Source organism: Haliotis cracherodii, unplaced genomic scaffold (assembly GCF_022045235.1).
Source record: "Haliotis cracherodii isolate W230 unplaced genomic scaffold, xgHalCrac1.p SCAF_14, whole genome shotgun sequence".
NCBI classification, from domain to species: Eukaryota; Metazoa; Mollusca; class Gastropoda; order Lepetellida; family Haliotidae; genus Haliotis; species Haliotis cracherodii.
In genome coordinates, this window is record NW_027266269.1 from 22,179,267 (window position 1) to 22,202,594 (window position 23,328).

The 23,328-nt window shown below is 41.4% G+C and overlaps 1 protein-coding gene across 3 annotated transcripts in view; it reads right to left on the minus strand.

Moving 5' to 3' along the window:
• Nucleotides 1-23,328, minus strand: part of LOC139461092 (LHFPL tetraspan subfamily member 2a protein-like) — a 47,093-nt gene that overhangs the window by 15,902 nt on the left and 7,863 nt on the right. Inside the window, exons 1-3 of one of the 3 annotated variants that reach the window (XM_071242620.1) lie at nucleotides 15,313-15,386; nucleotides 14,789-14,888; nucleotides 784-2,300 (exon numbers count right to left, since the gene is read on the minus strand). In XM_071242620.1, the coding sequence (XP_071098721.1) occupies nucleotides 784-1,228 (445 nt within the window). In that variant the 5' untranslated portion in view covers nucleotides 1,229-2,300; nucleotides 14,789-14,888; nucleotides 15,313-15,386. Of the gene's footprint in view, nucleotides 1-783; nucleotides 2,301-14,788; nucleotides 15,131-15,312; nucleotides 15,387-23,328 lie in introns of those variants that run through there. The other 2 variants (XM_071242619.1, XM_071242621.1) reach the window with 2 other exon arrangements.

A 23,328-nucleotide genomic window follows, 5' to 3' on the forward strand; every position in this document is an offset into this window, starting at 1 on the left:
GTGTGAGTGCGATGTGTGTGTGTGTGTGTGTGTGTGTGTGTGTGTGTGTGTGTGTGTGTGTGTGTGTGTGTGTTGTGTGTGAGAATGTATGTATGTGCGGTGCAATGTGAGTGTGTGTGTGGTGTGGTGTGGTGTGGTGTGGTGTGGTGTGGTGTGTGGTGTGGGGTGGTGTGTGGTGTGGTGTGGTGTGGTGTGGTGTGGTGTGGTGTGGTGTGGTGTGGTGTGTGGTGTGGTGTGGTGTGGTGTGGTGTGGTGTGAGTGTGTATGTGTGGTGTGGTGTGGTGTGGTGTGGTGTGGTGTGGTGTGGTGTGATATGAGTGTGTATGTGTGTGTAGTATGTGGTGTGGATGTGTGTGTAGTGTGTATGGTGTATGTGGTTGTATGTGCAAGTGCGATGTGTGTGTGTGTGTGTGTACGTGGGGTGTGTGTGGTTGTATGTGGTGTGTGAGTGTGATGTGTGTGTAAGGTTGTATGTGTGGTGTGGTGTGTGTGTGTGTGGTTGTGTGTGTGAGAATGTGTGTATATATGGTGTGATGTGAGTGTGTATGGTGTGGTGTGTGGTTGTACATGTGAGAGTGAGTGTGTGTTTGCGTGTATGTGTGTGTAATGTGTGTAATGTGTGTGTATGTATATGTGGTGTGGTGTGGTGTGTGTGTGTGCAAATGAAATAAAATAAATATATTTTCAACTCGACATTACATTTTGCTAAAACATCATATATCTACAATCAAAATATGGCAAACCCAATTTGAAATTTCTTCATACTAAAGGGAGACAACTCACCTGCAATGCTCTGAATAAGCCCTGACACAGTGAAGATGCTCTTCCCACACAGGGACCTGTTACAGATGCTGATGACGGAGGTAACTGTAGCAAACAGCAACATTATGGCGCCAATACAGAAGAAGAATAGTGCTGCCTTCCACGTGTTGGGGAACTCACTGTCAGGCATTCCATACCCTGTCACAAACGTCGCACACGTGTCTCTTGTGTCAATCAGCTCAAAACGATGTAATCGGGTACAGCGATTGAACATCCCAACTGTAGGCTTAAACATCTGATCGGGATCAACACCTGTGATATTATCATAGATGGACTCCAGTCCAATTTTTTGTGGCGCCCCTATCAGCCAATTGGGCGACATGACTGAAGTCACAACCAACATGAAGGTCGCTATAGACAACAGTGTCCATAGCAACGACCAACAGGTGATGATGACGTAACACATTTTGATTGGATAATCCTAAAAGTATTCCTGATGCTGACCAAAACGGTTCCAAGGAAGTCAGTGCTGAGAGGAATGGTTTTGTGAATTTGAAAAATAATAAATTCTGCTGCAGTAAAGGCACACTTTGCACAATGCACAGATGTTCATATCACAAAATTGGAATAAGAACCAGAAAAACGGCCTTTGAAGTGAGGTAGCACTTTTGGAATGAGGAATGGTTCCAGTTTTGTGATGGTGAATATTATTGTGTCTGTTGTTCTGGTTCAAGTTTCCTTTGCTTTCAAGGTCATCCAGATCAAAGTGATCCTTGGAAGACTGTGATCATTGATTGAACGTAGTTTCTATCAAGCATCAAGTACTTATATTAGAGTCTCCATCTCAGACACTTGACCTTCACCTTCACGCCACAGGTGCCAATTGGAAGATGTGACCTTGAACTCTTGTTAACACACGCTGCAATGAAAGGTCACTACAAAAGGCACTCTATTGGACTAATTTGGGTCTGATTCTTTCTGTTGATTGTTCATCAGATAGATCATTAAGGGATTGCTATTTTTTCTGATTCCTGATAACAGGTCTTGGAACAGATGCTGAGATATACTCTGATACTGTACAAAAGCTGGAGCAGTTATACACTGAGTTGGCGGTAACCTTTTCTGGTGCCAATACTTGCACAATTTGAATTCCTTCTTTTCCAAAATTTGTATCACAGAGCCGTTATCTGCCAAACATTTCAGATTCTTGTGGAGTTACCAAAATGAAGCTGAAATACTTCTATCTCTTGTACAACTGATATCGGTTGTCTAAACTTTCCAAACTTGCGATCCTTTAACACACAAATTAAGTCTGTACTTGCTGGAATGTATTTCCAAATGAACTCTTCACACCACAGATTCCTAAAATGCTCTGTACGGAGCCTATATCCCTTCTTCTTCTGTCAGCTGTTCGACTTTGTCCAGCTTGTGTGTTTCTGGTGTGTCTTGTTTCACTTCCTGGTTTCGTTGAGAGTTTTGTTCACCTATATTCTACTTGTCGGTGTATTGTAGCAGAGGGCGCTTTCAACGTCCTTCATCTGGGAAATAGAAACAGAAAATGTATTATTCACAAAATGAAAAATGACAATATTTTTTTTCATCATCACATCATAATCATCATAACTGTCATCACATCATCATCGTCATCACATCATCATCTTCACATCATAATCATCATTGATCATCACATAATAATCATATCATCACATCACCATCAACACATCATCATCATCATCATCACCACCACCATCACCATCATCACATCATCATCACATTATCATCACATCATCATACTCCTCGATTATCCAGGGTACTGTGTTTCCATTTTTTATGACAAATACCCTAGACCCAATCATTTACCATATGGTTGTCCGGTTCAAATGAAACGACACTGAAAATAGCCGTCCCATCAGATAACACTGTGTTTTCATGGTTAAAACAAGCAGCAATATCACAGAAACTCATCTCGCCTTCTTGTGTGTCGACTCAACTACAATTGCGAACATCTTGTAGCATAAATGCTTCCCTTCCTAATACTTAGAACACCTTTCCCAGCTAAAAGTTTATAAAATGTATAACAGACTTTTTATTTCTGTAAATATAGAGGTTATTATATTAATATGTTCTTTCAAGATTAAAACAAGCGGCGATATTACCATGTTCTAGACTAACACTTAGTCTATGAAAACATTTCTTTGAAATAATCGTTGTTTTTCTTCAAAAGAACCTTTCCTCTTCTGCTGTTTTCATATCAAGAATCAAGAATATTTATTGTACAGAACCCCCTCGTAGGGCAGGGTACAAACTATCTACATAAGGAATAAATATAACTATGAACATGAAAGGTAGATATACATAATGTACATTATATATACAAATATTGCATATTATTTTCATTCAAAGTGTATAAACATATATATATATATATATATATATATATATATATATATATATATATATATATAATATATTTCATATGTGAAATCAAGGAAACTAGACTTGGTTTAGTATATATATGTGTGTGTATATATATATATATATATATATATATATATATATATATATATATATATATATATATATATATATAATATATTTCATATGTGAAATCAAGGAAACTAGACTTGGTTTAGTTTGATCTAGACTTGCCTAGGCTTTTAGTATACAATAACATATACAATGTACAATGTATTTATACATAAATCCACAGTGATGATGCAGGACCACCAGTGTCAGACTTGGCTTGTTGTGTAGCGTCTCCCATACATCTCATTTCTCCTACACTTTGTTCTCTTCACTGGCTCAACTTCAGGCTCTTCAAGACTTATCAATGTATTCATGGAACAGCTCCCCTTATTTCCAAGATCTGACCTGTCCGAGCACTTCGATCAAGTGGCCAGCTCCTACTCATCATCCACTCTCACAAACTCGAGTCTTCTGGCTCTTGATCTTCCCAATCTGCAGCTGCTTCCCTACAGAACTCAGACTCTTCAAGTCCCAGCCTCATTATCTCCCACTCGGCCATCTTTCAAGTCAGGACTGAAGACACGCCTCTTTCAACCTTACAATTGACTATATATTTAGCATTTCTCTTGTTATCTTGTAGAAATCATTTAATTTTTTTATATCTTTTGAATAATGATGATGATGATGATGATGATGATGATGATGTTCATCATCATCATCACTGTCATAATCATCACCATCATCATCATCATCTTCTTCAGTATCATCACATCACTGTCATCATCACATCATCTTCATTATCATCATCACATCACCATCTTCATTATCATCATCATCATCATCATCATCATCACATCATCGTCTTCATTACATTACCATCACATCATCATCATCACATCATCATATCATCATTTTCATCATCATCTTCATTATCATCATCATCATCACATGGTCATCATCATCGTCATCATATCATCATCATCACACAGCATCTTCATCACCATCATCTTCATAATAATCATATCATTATCATTATTATCTTCATCTTCTTTATCATCACATAATAATCATCATTAATAAGGACGTCTTATGCCATAACATTTATTCATTTATTTATTTATTTATTTATTTATTTATTTATAATGAATATTATTTTGGCTGAGAGCACTTTATAATGCATTGAAATATGTATGTTGGTCCTGGTGGCGTGACACATTAAAAAAGTTCTTTCTACTCTAAAACACACATTTCACATAAAGTATATCAGACCCAGAATCAGCCTACAAAGTTATTTGGAGTGAACACGCACATACGCACGCACGCACGCACGCACGCACACACAAAACAGACATGCCATCTGCTAAACATACCCTACTTTTGCTAAATGTCAGATTCTAATTGATAAATAAAACAAGGATACTTTAAATGACATGAGCGTCCATATTACCAGAATGTATGGCCCTGGAATTAGCCTTGCGTTATCTGTGAGTAGTCTGAAGCTGTTATCTTTGCAGTTATGTCTTATCTCGTCACACCAGCTGCTATTACAACATAAAAACTCCCCAGGAACTTTTGACCCCCTTCGACTGTACACGATAAGGAGTTGTCAGGTTGAATGATATTTTCCAAAAACTAGTGGCATTTTTCTGAAATCAACTGAGAATTAACTCTGACGTCATAACAGTTTCTGAGATGAAAAACTAAAGTGATGACCTTAAATTCCGACCCATGTCTCAATGCAAGTTCCCGGAACACAAATATTTGGCCTTTTTCAATTTTTAAGCATTCTTGTAACATATCATCTTACCTTATTACGAAAAATGAAAAAATAATATCTGAAAAGGATTACAAAATATTCCCGGAATGTCAAATTTCAGTCGACTGTAGAAAGGCATGCAAAAGCAAGACCGACAAGGCCAGCTTGACACAAAAGCAGATATACCACTCAACGTTTGATAGGGTTATCCCGAGTGTCCAACAGGCACTGACTGGGACTTATGTAGCTCTGTGATGTGACTGCTCCCTGGAAGATGTAACACAACATACAATGCCTTGGAGTCAGTGAGTGAATATGGCTTTACGCCGCTTTTAGCAATATTCCAGCAATATCATGGCGGGGAACACCAGAAATGGGCTTCACACATTGTACCCATGTCAGGAATCGATCCCGGGTCTTCAGCGTGACAAGCGAACGCTTTAACCACTAGGCTACCGACCGCTCCTACAATGCCTTGGAACGGACTCATTCTCAGGGTCATTACAAATAATAAGTAATTTATATAACATTCAATGTGTTCAGCTTTGTAACAGTAAGAAATATCACATTATCCCTGTCAAAAGTTGAAGCATATACTACTGAATAGAAGTTAAGAACACCCGATTCTTCTTTCACATTAATATATTTTAAATTGGAAATATTAATAAGGCCACAATAAATTAATATTTAGATGTTTTAAAAATATGAGGCATTCTATTTTGTATGTTATATTTTTACATCAAGGCACTGTGTACATTAATTGAGGATGGGTGGGATTAAAATATAACATGCGGGTTTGATATACGTAATGATATTATTCATCAAGTGAATTGTTTCATTCGTTATCAGTCAATACTTGGGAAGGATACAATGATGTAAGGCGCCGCTTATTCCAGTTATATCATGGCCTGTCGGCTTGGTGTGGGGGGGAAGCCTGAAGTGATGCAGGTCTCAGACATTTACCGCTTTGGTGAAATCCACGTTGATTGGGGCGAACCGAGATTCGAACCCACGATCATAGGTTTCTGGCGTGCCAAAGGGACACAACTCTGCACAGACTACTGTGCCACACGTACTGCCAAATTCTACAGGACACACTTATTAATAATGACACGTGAAACACATTACAAAACATACTTTTTCATCCATCACTATGTTTCTTTTAACAAGCAATGATTACAATCAGAGAAATCCCCTACATTTATGATGTTATTTCCATGATCTGACGGACATCATCTTAAACAAGGCTGAGTGCAGAAAGACCAATTGCCAGTTTGTCTTGTCAGGACCAATCACAGGTCAACTATGAAATACAGCATATTTGTTAACTGAAGCATAAAATCCAATTCACTCACTGTTATTAAAGAAAACAAACTTTGACCTTGTCAGCTGGCAAGGTCATTGAACCATGGAAACAACAAATAACCATCAGTTTCTGACCAATATCCCTGACAACCGTTTTACATATATGTCAAATATGATATACACATATGGCAATATGGCATACGTATATATCCATTATGACATACATATATATTCAATGATATACACATATATCCAATATAACCATTGTATGGCCAAGAAAACCAAAATTAAGCGGTATTTAAAACATGGGTGAGTATTGTTTTACGTCACTTTTAGCAATATTCCAGCAATATCACGGAGGTGGACACCAGAGGGGCTTCACACATTGTACCCAGGTGGGAAATCGAACCCCGACTTCAGTCTGACAAACCGAACACTTTAACCACTAGGCTACCCACTGCCTACACTATCATTTAGAACTCATTATAACAATGTATATCTAAAAAATAAAAAAATAAAATCCTGTCACTTAATCTTAGATTTTTTTTTATCTTATTCAAAACTATATATCTACACAATCAAATCAAATCCTATGATTTAGTCCCAGAATTCTTTTGATTTTTTTTTCAAAAATAGATATCTTTAAAATAATGAAAAAAACTCCTATCATTTAGTCCCAGATAAAAAAAGTTACATTATTCAGAAATATGTATCTACAAAATCAAAATCAAATCAAAATGGAGCCCCGAACAATGCACTGGAGCTGAGGCAAACATTCTAGACTTGAGTTGGGTTTATTTTGTAATTTATTCTCTCAGGTCTGGGAGACGGACTACTCACCCGACATCATCCTGAAGCTGCCGCCATGCCTTGTTTACACAAGTGTTTTATGATCAAACCAATTAGCTGTTAAGGCTTCTTCACCTTGTCAAGCACAATAACAACCCAGACTTTTATTATCACAACACTGACCATAACAAGACATCTTTATGCCTGGCAGGTGCGTGTTGCTGGTCCACAGTGTCCTCAAACATTGATATTGAGCGAGAGCTTAAACCTGATCATTTAGTGCCTGAAGTTTATGGGTTGTCATGACAACACTAGATTGGTGGTCACAACAGAATTCATTTTGTTTGTTTGTTGTTTAACATCCACTCAGAAATATTTCAGCTATATGAAGGTGGTCTGTAAATACTCACGTCTGGACCAAACAATCCAGTGATTGGCATCATGAGCATCGATCTACAGTATTTATGTACATCAACCAAGTTAGCGAGTCTGACCACCTGATACATTTCGTCGCCTTTTAGGACTAGCATAGGTTGTTTGGGACCTAGATTCTTTCCCAGAATCTCTATGGGTGTGGGTATTCTCACAATAGTGGGCAGGGCATACAAGGTCATTCAGAAAGACACGTTACAGTTCTCTGCAGTAATATTGAGTGAGTGAGTTGGGTATAACGCCGCTTTTAACAGTATTCCAGTTATATGACGGCGTGTCAGCTTAATGTGGGAGGAAAGCCCCAATTGATGCAGGTCTCAGACGTTTACCACTTCAGTGAAACCCACGAGCACTGGTATGGTGCTGACGAACCTAGAAACATAATGGACGGACGGACGGACGGACGGACATGCTGATCTCCGTTTTTCAGAACAGGGATAAAAAAAATGAAGTCCAACTCAAGTCTAGAATGATTTAGCAAGTCTAGATTGCCTCAGCTCTAGGCTGAAATTAAGGCTTGTTCTGGGCTCCAGTTTGGATTTTATTTATATTTAGTGATTATAGATTTTTAAATAAGAGAACTCGATTTCTGGGACTTAATGTCAGTCTAACAAATACCCTTTATAAGAATAAAATTATATCATTTTGATAGAAGCATGCATCTACATTTAAATTGTAAAGAAGCCCTAATGAACCTGTGGACAATCTAGACTTGCTTCATTTCGAGCAATAGCATTACAGTAGGGCCGGGCGGAAAGGAAATAAAATATGGTTCAGGGACTGTTAGACAGACTTCTACGATTATTACTGCTCAGTTTTCACTATCTCATATCCACAACAACTGGTCGCTGGTACATTTTGCAGCTAGGGATGACGCAACCTTTTCCAGCCCTCGATTCATCACTTATCTGGTTGTCTTGGTGCTAGCACGTCTGACCGCTAACATTCGAGAACAGGTGCTCGTCTGGTATTAATCCCACTAAAGTAGACAAAGTTGTCAAACTCCACACAGACAATTCGTCCCTTCATTCCTGGAGTAGATGCATTCGCAGAGCAAACATGCCTCGAATTCTTGGCACGATCTTCTAAAGGGCTCCCTCCGTCCGAAAGAGTTCTGAATATTCGGGCACATGTTTGCCTCAATTTGTTTACATCCCTTGTAACGTGAGCCAATTGAGGTGTATCAACGATGATGCTTGTTTTGTGATATTTGTCTAGATCGCTGTATTGTTGTTGACTGATCGAGGATGGCACTGGCATTAGCGGATTTAAAGACAAGGCCTAGTAAATTTGCTTCTGTTATTTATCAAGTTTTACAAAACCAACTCGGTCAATTTCAGGGATCTCGTAATCATACCATAAAATAGGGGCTAATTGAAGACGTGTGTTTTTACGCCGCGTTTAGTAATATTTAAGCAATACCATGGCAGGCAGCACCAGAAAGGGGATTCGAACCCGGGTCTTTGGCGAATTCTTTAGTCATTAGACTACCCAACCGTCCCAATAATTGAAGAGAAAACGGGTCGTAGCGTAAAAATGACAAATATTACGTGTTTGTTAGTTTCGATTATCCAGTGCATATATCTCAACTGGATAATCGAATAGCGTTTGCTTCACACATTGTACCCATGTCGGGAATCGAACTCGGGTCTTCGGCGTGACGAGCGAACGCTTTAACCACTAGGCTACCCGACCGCCCGTCGTCAAAAAGGAAGTAGAATACTCAATTAAATGTTATGAAGAAAGGACTCGTGATATTTGGGGACGAATTAGTGAAAAATGTCGAATCGGTGACAAAACGTTGTCCGATGCAATTCCCTATAGACTTTTACCATATGCTCCCGTGTATTTTTCAGGTGAACACTTGACTTGCCTTTGCATGTGTTTGTTACTGATGCCACCTTTCGCGAACACCTTGTATCATGCTATTTGACAGTCATGGTTATGCTATAGTCGGAATCGTACACTGGAATATGGTTTTAATAGAGATTTATTATGATAAGGGGGCGGTAGGGTAGCATAATGGTTGAAGCATTGACTTGCATTTGCATGGGCACGAGTGCCTTCGGTGGGGCAGGATACGCTGACCTTTTCGCGAGCCCCTGACGTCATCACTAATTGATCATTATTGAAAGGATATACATGTAGATGAGGATGTGATCCGTCATATGACAGTGGATGCTAAAGTTGACACTTTAGTGCCGATTTTATAGCGCTAGCCCACCGAGATACCATGCCACGTAAAAGAGTTTGACATGAATACCCCACTCAGACACAAACTGACACCCAGCCGACCAGTCCTTGTTTTATCCCCTTTATGTCGAGCGTGGTCGCAAGAAGTATATTCTTTTAACGTCTTTTGGGATCGTACCCCTGACTTCCTTCCGCTCTCCGGGCGGACGCCCCACCACGAGACCATGGGGCGGTCGACAGGTTCAGAATGTACAGACGGAATTTAAATATAACCTGTCACTGGACGTAAAACAATTCATTTCAACATGAGTTGTTTGTTCTCGGGTGTTTATTGTTTATTGGTTTGTTGTTTAACGCCGCATTCAGCAATATTCCAGCTGTATGACGACGGTCTGTAAATAATCGAGTCCGGACCAGACAATTCAGTAACTGACATCATGAACTCGATCCATGTAATTGGGATTCGATGAAATGTATCAACCAAGTCAGTGAGCCTGACCACCTGATCCCATTAGGCGTCTCTTATGACAAGCATAGTCGCCTTTTACGGCAGGCATGGGTTGTTAAAGACCTATTCTACCACGGATCTTCACGGGTCTGTTCTCGAGTGAACGATATATGACATAGTAATGTGACCACTGTACGTACGTACGTGTCTGTCACGAATGTATGTCTTAGAACAACCACATGCAGTAACATGACACGTGCTCTAGTGGACAGAGCGTCTGCCCGGGGAATGGAAGGTTCGATGTCCTGAACGCGTCATACCAATAGATGTTAAAAGATGGTACTTGTTGTTACCCTGCCCGGTCGTCTCTGAGTCAGTATACTGAGTTGGGTATCCATGTTAATCTGCGGCATGGTATCTCAGTGGGCTGGCACTGTGAAACCGGAATTGTAATAATCCACACACACACACACACACACACACACACACACACACACACACGCACGCACGCACGCACGCACACAAACACACACCCTCACACACACATCGCTATACACCGGCATTGTAATAATCACACAGACACCGACACCGACACAGACAGACGGACAGACAGACCACACACACACCTCTACAAGTGCAGTAATCTTGACCGCGAGGCTAACCCACATTACACCACGCCACATGACACACAATGAAGACTTGTGGCTTATGGATAACAACGTGCCCGGTTAAACTTTCTTGCCGCCTCATCGGGTGATGTTCACACAGAGTGGGATGAATGTACCAAGACACGTCGTCACGACACGACAAAGACTTCATCTACCAACATTTAAAATATTTTTTTAAAACATGAAATCATAACTTACCTATTTAAACCGACAGATGGAAGAATATGTCAAGGGAACATTGATTATGTAAATTGCGCAATTAAAATTTAGAAGATTTTTCATATGTGAAGCTCTTCACCAAGATCGACTTTTATACGTCCTTATCAATACAATTCGTTGTCACATTTATTTCGCTTTTTATCAACAACAAAAAATAAGAATCGGAAACACCTATCACAATTTATGATGCTTATAGTATAGAATTTAATATGTTGCACTTGTACCACGGGTGGCACGGGTTGCCCAGTCGTCTGAGGCCAGAAACCTATGATTGTGGGACCGAATCCCGGTTCGCCCCAATTATGTTTCTAGGTTTGTCAGCACCATACCCGTGCTCGTGGGTTTCACTGAAGTGGTAAACGTCTGTTACCTGCATCACTTCGGGCTTTCCTCCCACATTAAGCTGACACGCCGTGATATAACTGGAATACTGTTAAAAGCGGCGTTAAACCCAACTCACTCACTCACTCACTCTTGTACCATCGTTAGTGGTGTTGAAAAATAAAATCAATCTGAATCTATTACAAACATTAAAGACGTTGTTATGACAGATATGTACAAACAAAGGTTTTTTTATGTTTTAAACATCTAACATATACATAGGGATAGAACCATTTCCCTTATCATGGGTGGCTGAGTATGGTTTTGCGCCGCTTTTAGCAACATTCCAGCAATATCACGGCGTTGGGCGCGTGAAATGGGCTTCACACATTGTACCCATGTGGAGAATCGAACCCGGGTCTTCCGCGTGACGAGTGAATGCTTTAACAAATATGCTACCCCACCGCCCCCTAATCATAAGAAACAATATTCCAGTGTACGATTCCGCCCATAGCATAAGCATGACTGTCAAATATGATGATACAAGGTGTTCGGGAAAGGTGACATCAGTAACAAACACATGCAAAGGCAAGTCAAGTGTTCACCTGAACAAACACGGTAACATGTGGTAAAAGTCAAAATAATAAATTACATAGAATGTCACCTGAAAAACACGGGATCCAATCAAATATGACACATGATACCAAAACTACTTTAAAACATTACTTCTCGAATTGCGTATATTCCAGTAAATTCATCCACCATTAAGAGAGGAGTGTTACAGTTCTGTACATACGCTCACCTGTGACCAACTCCGGCTCCTGAGACCGCTGTATCTTCTTAAGCTCTGAGTCAGCACCCCTCCCATGTTAAATACACCTTGCCAGTAAGTATGACTGAACGCTGCGTTGTTTACAAAGACAACATTGTCAATGTCGTCTTAACTCGCCTGTCTGTGCAGCTAAGCCGATCAGTAGGTCAGCCGCTGGCTACGGGACGGACTAATTACCACTGTGTCATCAATTAGCATTGTTTGATTTCTAATTAGCTTGGCGCTGTTGTTCATCTTTGTCGCGACAGGTAGCTTGAAATGCGATTGTTTGGGTAACACTTGTGCCGAGTTGATAAAAAAAAGCACAAACGCTACTGTTATGGCCCCGTTCCACGAAGTGATGATAGCGCTACGACTGTCGTATGTCCGTGTTAAAGTATGGGAGTTACGATCGTCTTTGCGCTACGATCGCTTTGTGGAACAGGGCAATGGTCATATTAATTTTATGCTCTAACTGCCTTCTATTGACAAAAACCAGGTCGTGTCCAAAAGGATAGAAATGTGTATTTCTGTCAAACTTGTTCACTAAAAGAATGGACCCGTGAAGATCCGGGGTAGAACAGGTCTTCAGCAACCCATGCTTGCCGTAAAAGGCGACTATGCTTGTTATAAGAGGCGACTAACGGGATCGGGTGGTCAGGCTCGCGGACTTGGTTGATGCATGTCATCGATCCCAATTGCGTGGATCGATGTTCATGATGTCAATCACTGGATTGTCGGATCCAGACACAATTATGTACAGACCGCCGTCATATAGCTGGAATATTGCTGAGTGCGGCGTAAAACAACCAACCAACTAAAAGAGTGAGTGAGTTGGGTTTAACGCTGCTTTGAACAGTATTCCAGCTATATCACGGCGTGTAAGCTTGTGGACGATGTGGGACAAAAGCCCGACAATTAAAGAGCAAAGATCTCTGACCTAGTACCTGTAAAAACGACGGGCCTTGTTTTAGAATTATACGACTAACGCCTCATTATGGTAAACATGGAAAGGTCATACTGTTCTTTGCGGGTCAAGGACTGAAACAGTGGATTACGTAATTCAGTGAATCCTCACATCGATCAACCCTTCAATATGCCTTGACACAAAATGTGATTAAAGTTTACATTGATTTTATTGGTATTTCAATTAACGTCTTTTGAGTTGTATACCATATGCTAGAAAACAACCCATGGCCATCTACACTACTCTTCCGTGTGTACGTGCGTATGCGTTTTACTCAACTTTTGATATGGGATAATCAGATATGTCAGACATACTTAACCGTACACTTGACAAATGAGAATCATTTTTGCGTATCATGGAAAGCTGAAACATAACCTTCTTAAAAGTGTGGTATGTATTCGCTTCCAGCGAAAGAAGCAGCGCGGGCCGCGTTATCTCATCACAGTACAACACGTACACTAACGCGTGCATCACCGTCTAGTGATTCAGACAAACAACTGTATCTGCATCCATGTAATGTGTTCTGTGAGTCATGTACCAGTAACATTTACACGTGTGTTGAGAGTTTCCACACAAGACGAGTCGTGAAGACGAGAGGAGCCAGATTGTCTCTCTTACATACCCCAGAGCGCATACACATGTTTAATACAACATTCTCCCCGTTCCATTCTCAAACCTTCTCAGTTCTAGCTGATTTAGTGAGAGTGTGTGAGTGAGTATGGTTTTACGACGCGTTTGGCAATATTCCCGCAATATCACGGCGATGGATACCATGAATTTGCATCAAATATTGTACTCATGTGGGGAATCGAACCCGGGTCTTCGGCGTGACGAGCGAACGCCTTGACTACAAGACTACACCATCAGCCTAGTTCTATTTCTTTTATCTTTCACACAGACCCTAAATGAATAGTGTTCGAAACTTCCATTTCATGTAACGCTTTGGAGGGCTAGTTTTCGTCAGTCCCTGATAATAAAGAGGTTATCTGCACCCCTTTCCTTATATGATAACAGATGTTTTAAGAAATAGAATCTTAAAATATTTTCATATCAGAGACTAAATATTATATGAGTTCCTTTACACCGGAAATATTATCAAAGTTAAACTGAAATGAGTATTTCACAGCTGTAGGAAAATCCGGTGAAGCTGTTGTCGTTTTCGCAAATCACAAAATAATATTTGTTTCCCGACAAAATGACCCGTACATACAGAATTCGAAATGACAACGTTCTGGCTCGAGGTGAACTGAATTAGATCCAGAACACATATGTGTTCATGAAGGTTCCAACTAGATCGTTAGTTTGACATAAATGAAACAAAACATTGCTTTACTCTTTGCCATTTCCATTCACAGGAGACGATTAAATCATCCTCGAACCCTATGCCAATACAGAGAACGATTTCCTCTCTCCAGACTCCGTTATCGGAGCACTATCAGTTTCAGAGACAATCGATATATGTTCAGGAAACTACAACCCTTTCTGCATTTAATCATTCATTCGTCTGCTTTAAACATCGTCTGCTTTAAACAACGTCTGCTCTGCTTATAGTAAACAGTAGAAGTACCTGTTGACAGAACCAGAAACGGTTTCGTCAAGAATAAACCTTTGTCAATGATTTAGAGTCAATAAAATCTCACAACGTACATACCCACACAAGTCCGACTGTCGTCTGCGCTACCAACCACTGCCAGCTGTCTATCCTACACGCTCTTCTATATGAGGTATCCTGGATGTGTGAGCTTGATTCACTGTGAATGACAGCCCAGTAATAGGGCAATATCCATGAAAAGTGAACACCCAAATCCTTCCTGACACCGAACCGAGTCGACTCCCATGAACTGTTAGTGTTACTTCATAACGATAATATTTCCACAGCGCTCGTCTGCTTCGAACTCCAAACAACGGCCCCCGCGTGACTCACACGGTGGAACAAATGGGATTTGGACGAAATCCACTCCAAACAGATACGTAAACAATATTCATCCAAATATTTTGAAAATCGGGCCCCAAATAAGACGCTTGAACTAAAATGGCGTCCGGAGCAGACGATAACAGCACGCGCCATGCAGTGCACGGGACAGATGGATCAATATTTCAGATGAAAGATTATAATTGTTATTCCCCACTTCGCCCGCAGTAAACCTTTGTGTGCTCTCCAGGGCAGTGATTTACCTTTAGGCTCGATTCAGCACTGCCTCGGTCCACTGAATAACAAGAGTCATTACCCCGAAATATAATCATTTCCAACATCAGCAGGGCAAACATAAATTATGTAACATTTTATGCTTCATAATTAATATCAACAACGTGAGTGAATTACCACGCGTTTTACAAATTGAAATTTATGAAATAGCAAAAGCATCTGTAATATGGCATACGATCGTGTAAACTCAGCGAATTCAAACAATTATCACGTGTTTCAGAAGTTTATCCTATGCGAGGCTGCTGTCGCCAGGCGCCACGCATACGGGATGACACAACGCCCTTAATGACTCAATATCCCGGTAACATAACGACCATACTAATTCGAGATGGGTACGCCAGCTTCCACATGACTCCTTGTGATTAATTGCATGTGTGTATATTACCATATGGTATTACACTACAGTTAAACACCGTTGCGTCGAACTTTGATGTGCAGAACCCACGCTTGTCTCGTAGTGAAAACTTGGTCCCTGCGCATTCCTTCTGTATTCACCATGTTCGGTTGCGTCGAACCTCGGATAACTCGAAGTATTCACGTAGGTCCCTTCAACTTCGACACATTGACTGTACTTACTTAACAGCCATATTCAGCCAACTGGCAGCATATACAAGATGATATCAAATGGGAGTGGTCGTATAGCCTAGTGGTTACTTAAAGAGTTCGCTCGTCACGACGAAAACCCGGGTTCGATTCCCCACATGGGTACAATGTGTGAAGCCCATCTCTGGTGTCCCTCGCCGTGATATTGCCGGAATATTGCTAAAAGCGGCGTAAAACTATACTCACTCGCTTATATCAAATGATATCGTGTCACGGGTTATGAAAAAGACCCTATCACATACTCAACAAAGGCACTCGGGCCCATATTTTAAATTCAAAATGGAGAATCAGTTTACTGATTTAATTTCATATTTCTTTGTTTTAAATGTTAATCTGTTGAGTCATATTTGGCTTCTAAACTATATCTTAAATATTTATTTAATAATCTTACAGGCGGATATAGCTATATTTCCTTTTCCTTGTTCAAACCGCACCGCCTGTTGTGTTTACAATCTTACACATACGGACAATTTTCCAAATATTTAAGATAAAAACTATTCCGAAAATGTTTCTGACATTATTATTGTTATCATTATTAGTGTTATTATTATTATTATTATTATTATTATTATTATTATTATTATTATTATTATTATATTTTTTTTCTAACAGTAGCCAATTATATGTAATTATGTATAAAATCTAAAGCCAAATTTGAAATAGTTTGAAACTTGCCTTTGTCCTCGTTTTGTTGGACTGCGGCAAATCGCCAGTAGACTTTTTAAACTGATCGGGACCGTCTCAAACGTCATAAGGATTCCCACAACGACACTGTGCACGAGGTAAAGCCGACATATTCCACTCGCGTGCGATAGATCACAAACAATTGTATAAACATTCAACTGTGGTCACGTTTTCAAGATAATTGACACATAGAGTATTAATTCAATGCACGGCTTCGCTTCCATGAAAGTGGCAAATTAAAACGGGAAAGTAACTTTTGAGACGAACCCTAACCTTTCACACAATGGGTCGACATTTTGACATGTGTTTTCTTTTCCCAACATGCATTATTCCGGCATTTGTCACAGTGCCAAGAACCGGACTGCCTGTCAAGCTGTTTAAACCACAACCGATTCCCTTTGTTGCCAGGAACAATAAAAGTGAAATTGAATATATTGGACTTACTGTACGCTTTAATCACGTTTGAAGGAAAGGTCAAACAAATCATACCAGCGGTCAGAGAAAGGTCAACCCTTTGTCACGTCAAAAAAGTTATATTGTTATATTTGTATTTCTTAATCATGTTCAGACAGCCTCCGTGGTCTAGTGGTAGAGCGTCCGCCCGGAGAACGGAAGGTCCGCGGTTCGATCCCCAGCCGCGTCATACCATGACGTTAAAAAGATGGTACTTGTTGTTACCCTGTCTGACGCTCGGCATAAAGGGGCCTAAACAAGGACTGGTCGGCTCGGAGTCAGTATAGTGTGTCTGAGTAGGGTATTCATGTTAAACTGCGGCATGGTATCTCAGTGAGCTGGCACTATAAATCGGCATCAGTCCGGACTAGTACAAGCAGCCACACACACACACACACACACACGTGTATGCACGTCGCTATATAAGTGCAATTATCTTGGACGCGACGTTAAACCTCACCTTTTAATCATGTTCCATAGCTGTGCATTATTATCATTATCGTATATAGGTATCACGCATCATGGCACCTGTTTCCAGTGAGTGAGGGTTGTTTTAAGCCTAAGTCTGCGATGGTCCGGCTGTATAAATATAAAACGTCAAGGCCAGACAATAACATATCTCTATTATTTGCCGAGACAGAATCCATTGGGCGAAGGGGGCACGGGCTGCCTCGCCGTCTAAGGCGCCGCATTCGCTGTGCAGAGTTGTGTCCCTTGGGCACGCCTGAAACCTATGATTGTGGAGTCGAATCCCGGTTCGCCCCGATTATGTTTCCAGGTTTGTCAGCACCCGTGCTCGTGGCTCGTGGTAAAGGTCAAATACCTGCATCACTTCGAGCTTTCCTCCCTAATTAGGCTGAACGCCGTGATATAACTGGAATACTGTTAAAAGCGGCGTTAAACCCAACTCACTCATTCACCATTGGGCGGAAAATGCAAATATCGATGAACTTTATGTGAAGGGATCACTGTAAGGACACAGGTGTTCGCGAAAAGGGTCAGCATGTCCTGCTCTACCAGTAGCACCCGTCACTCAGACTATTTGCATAAAAAGCGTCCTGTAAATAATCGAGTCTTGACCAGGTAATCCAGTGACAGAGTTTGGCCTGGACAATCCAGTGACACGATAGCGCGTTTACTGATTTTGTTGAAACTGAAAGCGATATGTTAACCTTGAATTACTTCTGCCGTCTACAAGTGCAGAGATTCCGCTGCTTATAAATGAGTAAAGACAGCCCGAAGATAACCGAGTCTGGCTAAACCAAAGGTTGATGGAATGAGCAGCGAACCATGCCGTCGGGAATAGGACACAGTGACTCATGCAGGCCACATACAGCGTCCTCCAGACCCTAGAGAAATAAATTAAAAAGGAATCCAACTCAAGTCTAGCATGATTTGGCAAGGCTAGATTGCCTCAGCTCTAGCTCAGCTCCCTGAAATTGTTCGGAGCTCCATTTTGAATTTTTGTTTAAATATTTTCATTTTATAGATATGTTGTTGAAGATGATAATTTTATTTCTGGGACTGAATGTCAGTCTAGGTCACATACTGTTAAACCCCATTTCATCTCACCCGATAGCAAGGGTAAACGTACCTATATAGTTAATCGACCCGTGAAGATCCGGGGTAGAATAGGTCTTCAGCAAGCCAAGCTTGTTGTAAAAGGCGACTATGCTTGTCGCAAAAGGCGACTAACGGGATCGGGTGGTCAGGGTCGCTGACTTGGTTGATACATGTCATTGGTCCCAATTGCGTGGATCGATGCTCATGATTTCAACCACTGGACTGTTTGGTCCAGACTCGATTATTTACAGACCGCCGTCATATAGCAGGAATATTGCTGAGTGCGGCGTTAAACAACAAACAAACCAAACAAAACTATGCAGTTATTCTGAATTACTATATGATAATATTGAAGAACTCATTTTGAGTAGCATATCTAGCTTGTCAGTGTAGAGCTGACAGTTTCATTTCAACATTGAGTCTAAAAGTAAACATGCCTATAGTGAGGATACGTGCAATCCTAAATTTCCACTATTGCCTGTTTTGTTTCTCTACCCCTACCCCGTAAACCGACACGACATTAAAGAAAGTATATCTGACAAAAGACACGGCATTCAATACCTCTCCACAAAAGGTAGACAGTTCACCCGTTCCACTTCAATCAGGATACACACAACAGTTATTGTGAACAAATATTTCACCCGTCAAAGGGTGCAGCTTAGCCTTGCTCCAAGGCTCTACTGAAAGAAAAATCCATGGATGTGTAGTAATTCTACCCCCCTCAAAGACAAGTCTAAATATGTGGACAGTACACCAGTCTCTTATAGGGACAACTTCTTCATATTATTTACATAATCAAGAACTTATGATTAAAACTACTAATTATTGCCTCAGAGACTCATGCAAGTCTAAGTGCAGCTGTCAGAATCATGTGAGACGAGTCCGGGAGGACAGTACGTGACCAGGACAAAGTGTCACGTACCTGGAACATTCCAACACCTCTTCACAGCCTCAACATAATATGTACCTAGACATGTCTACTATTTATTTTGTTTGTTAACGCCATACTCAGCAACATTCCAGTTACATGACCGCGATCTGTCTAAATCGAGTCTGGACCAGACAATCCAGTGATTGATGCTATGCACAACGTCCCGTGCCGTTGGGAACGATGACATGCAATCAATTAAGTCACAAAGCCTGACCACCTGATCTGTTTGGTCGCCTCTTACGACCAGTATTGGTTGCTAGGGACCAATCCTAACCCGGACTCCCTACCGGGTGTTCTAATACGTCCAGGGTAAGTGAGTGAGTATGTTTTTACGCCGCTTATAGCAATATTCCAGCAATACTTCGACGGGGGACACGAGGAATGAGCTTCACACATTGTAACCATGTTGGGAATCGAACCCGGGACACCACGAGGCTACCCCACGACCCCTGACGTACCAAGGCCTCTAGTGTCCGGAAAACTGAAAGTCCGGGGTTCGATCCCCGGTCGCGTCATACCAAAAAAGACGTTAAAAGATGGTTATTGTTGTTACCCTGTCTGGCGCTCGGTATAAAGGGGCTTAACAAGGAGTGGTTGGCTCGGAGTCAGTATACTGTGTCTGAGTGTGGTATCCATGTTAAACTGCGGCATGGCATCTCAGTGAGCTAGCACTATAAATCCTGCACGTCCGAACTAGTTCAAGAAGCATCACACACACTAAGTGAAATAATCTTGAACCCGACGTTTCACCTCACCTCACCCCACCCCACCTCACATCACTTTGTCTGCATGGCTAGTGGATCCCGACCATGTTTGTTTGTTTGTTTGTTGTTTAACGCCGCACTCGTGTTGTCGCGTCTGCTGAGTTCGTTTGCTCTGCTCTGAAACCGTTCGCTCGTCACGCCGAAGACCCGGGTTCGATTCCCGACATGGGTACAATGCGTGAAGCCCATTTCTGGTGTCCTCCACCGTGATATTGCTGGAATATTGCTAAAAGTGGCGTAAAACCATACTCACTCACTCACTCTTCAAAGGATTTCGTTTCTGGAATTAGGTCTTATACCACTCCGAACATGTAGAAGAGAATTCCAGTCATTTCAGACATTTGACAGCTGTGATGCATCATTAGTTGTGATGAATTGTTCTACCTCTAGTTTGTTTGTTAGCTGCATATTCCACATTTAAGACGGCGGTCTACAAGTAATTGTGCCTGGACCAGAAAATCCAGTGATTGATTTCATGCGCATTTGATCCACGTAATTGGGATACGATGACATGCATCAACCAAGTCAGCGAGCCTGACCACCCGATCCCATTAGTCGCTTTTTACGACAAGCATAGCCTTTTGCGGCACGCATGGGTTGCTAAGGACCTTTTCTACCCCTGATTTTCTCGGGTCGCCCGACAATGTCAAGGCACGCGTGTATCATATTGTGTCACTAGGTACAGCTTCGGTGACAAGAAAATATTTATTCTTCGAAACATGATTCTCACATGTTATATCCTATTCAAGTTGTTTTGCACTCTCATCCTGGCCATCGTGTACTAAAACAAAGCCGTTCACTTTCAAAATAAATGTGTGAAGCCCATTTCTTGTGTCCCCCGCCGTGATATTGCTGGAATATTGCTAAAAGCGGCGTAAAACCATACTCACTCACTCACTCACTTTCAAAATAATAGTTTCAAGTTTTGAGACGGTCCCCATAAGAAGAAACCGGCGTTGGTTATGATTCTCTGACTGGACAAGCTATTCTCATGTTACGTCATAAACTGGTATAAACGTTACGAGCGAAGCGCCACTTTCCGGTACAGACGGTATGTACATAAACCAGCTGTCAAAATTTATTGCCGACATTCTCATTTAGTTCAACCTAACTTACCAGGTCTGTGTTTTGATGCAATGTTGTCAAACAGATGCAAAAGTTATAATTCATGGTTCTGTAACCGTATTTCATCGTCCGCTAGTAACGTGATGACTACAACGTGAATCCCAGTCTCTGTCTCCCTCTCCACGTCAAGGGTTCACACTCAGTAAGTGAGTGAGTTGGATTTAACACCGCTTTGAGCAGTATTCCAATCATATCACGGCGTGTCAGTTTAATGTGGGAGAAAAGCCCGAAGTGATGCAGATCTATGACATTAACCACTTAAAAAACACGATCATAGGTTTCTTGCGTGTCCAAGGGAGGCAACTCTTATCCGTGCCCCCTGGTATATAAGACAGCAGTAGAATCCGATATCTGAGTGAGTGAGTTGGGCTTAACGCCGCTTTTAACAATATTCCAGTTATATCACGGCGTGTCAGCTTAATGTGGGACGAAAGCCCCAAGTGATGCAGGTCTCAGACGTTTACCATTTCGGTGAAACCCACGAGCACGGGTATGGTGCTGACAAACCTAGAAACATAATCGGGGCGAACCGGGATTCGAACCCACAATCATAGGTTTCTGGCGTGCCCAAGGGACGCAACTCTGCACAGCGAATCGCGGCGCCTTAGACGACTGGACCATCCGTGCCCCCGAATCCGATATTTGATCACATGTGTATATTTGGCGGCATTACGACCCCTGGCAATAGAATTTGACGAGTGTATATACTTGTTATTATATGTTAGAGTCTTTGTATTTGGCAGCCAAGAATTCAAAGCCCGTTTATTTGGTTGTAGTTGACCATACTATGCTGAATCCCATCTTCCCGAGGCAAGGGAGTTAACTGACTATAAAAAGAGTCCTGTTTCCACCATTTCCGAACAAGGCTGGAACTTTGGTGTTACATCTTGGCTCTAGGTATAGTCCAATCAAATTCGACATCCGGTTCGTAAAATGACGTACAAATTCCGGTCGATTGTAGGGTTTTCAAAGCATGTGTTCCGTCAACTCGGCGTCAACAGATATTTTCTGAATCTTTTCACGGTTTTAATCAATGTGCTCAGATCTGATACACCTGACGAAGCAAGACCCGTTTCATAACATCATAGATTTTGATTATCGATCAGATCTTCTTGACTGTGCGCCGCCGATTTGTATGAAGCAAATGCAAGTGATATGAGGTGGAATCTGATTGGTCAATAGGAGTGACATGGACCGGACTTAACTCGTAATAGCCACTGGTGGCGCTACGTCCGAGCCTAGAAATTACAGCCTAGTCCGTCAAGTGTGGAAACTGGACTTTTATAGTCAGTTATCTCCCTTGTCTCGGGAAGTCGGCTGAACCCGTAATGAAGAAATCACTCGAATCGGTTGATTCCGGAAGTAGAATCAACAGCCCCGAAGGAGCGAGTTGATTTACCTTTCGGAATCAAAAGATTTGAGTGATATCCCCGACTTAAACCATGTTATGGTTGACATATAAGTTCTCTACCATTTTGTACGGTAGGCCATATTTGTTAAAATGCACGTTCAAAATCTCGTCACAAATCGTCACTGTGATTATCTTATCTTATCGTTTAAATGTAGTGTGTCACATGAACGTTCTAGAGATCCATACCAATGCGGACGAAGTATCCGGAAGTGCATTTAAGTACCGGTTTCACAAAGCGACTGTAGCGCTAAGACGATCGTAACTCCCGTACTTTGACATTGATTACGACAGTAGTAGCGATGAGATCGCTCTTTGGAAGGACGACTGGGAATCCGACAGACGGAAACCAACTCTCTTGGTGCTGTGAGCCAGGTTAACAAACTCGCTTTGTGCCGTGAAGGGGGCCATTCGTCAAAACTCGCCCCTTTCCGTAATCTGCCATTCGTCTTGT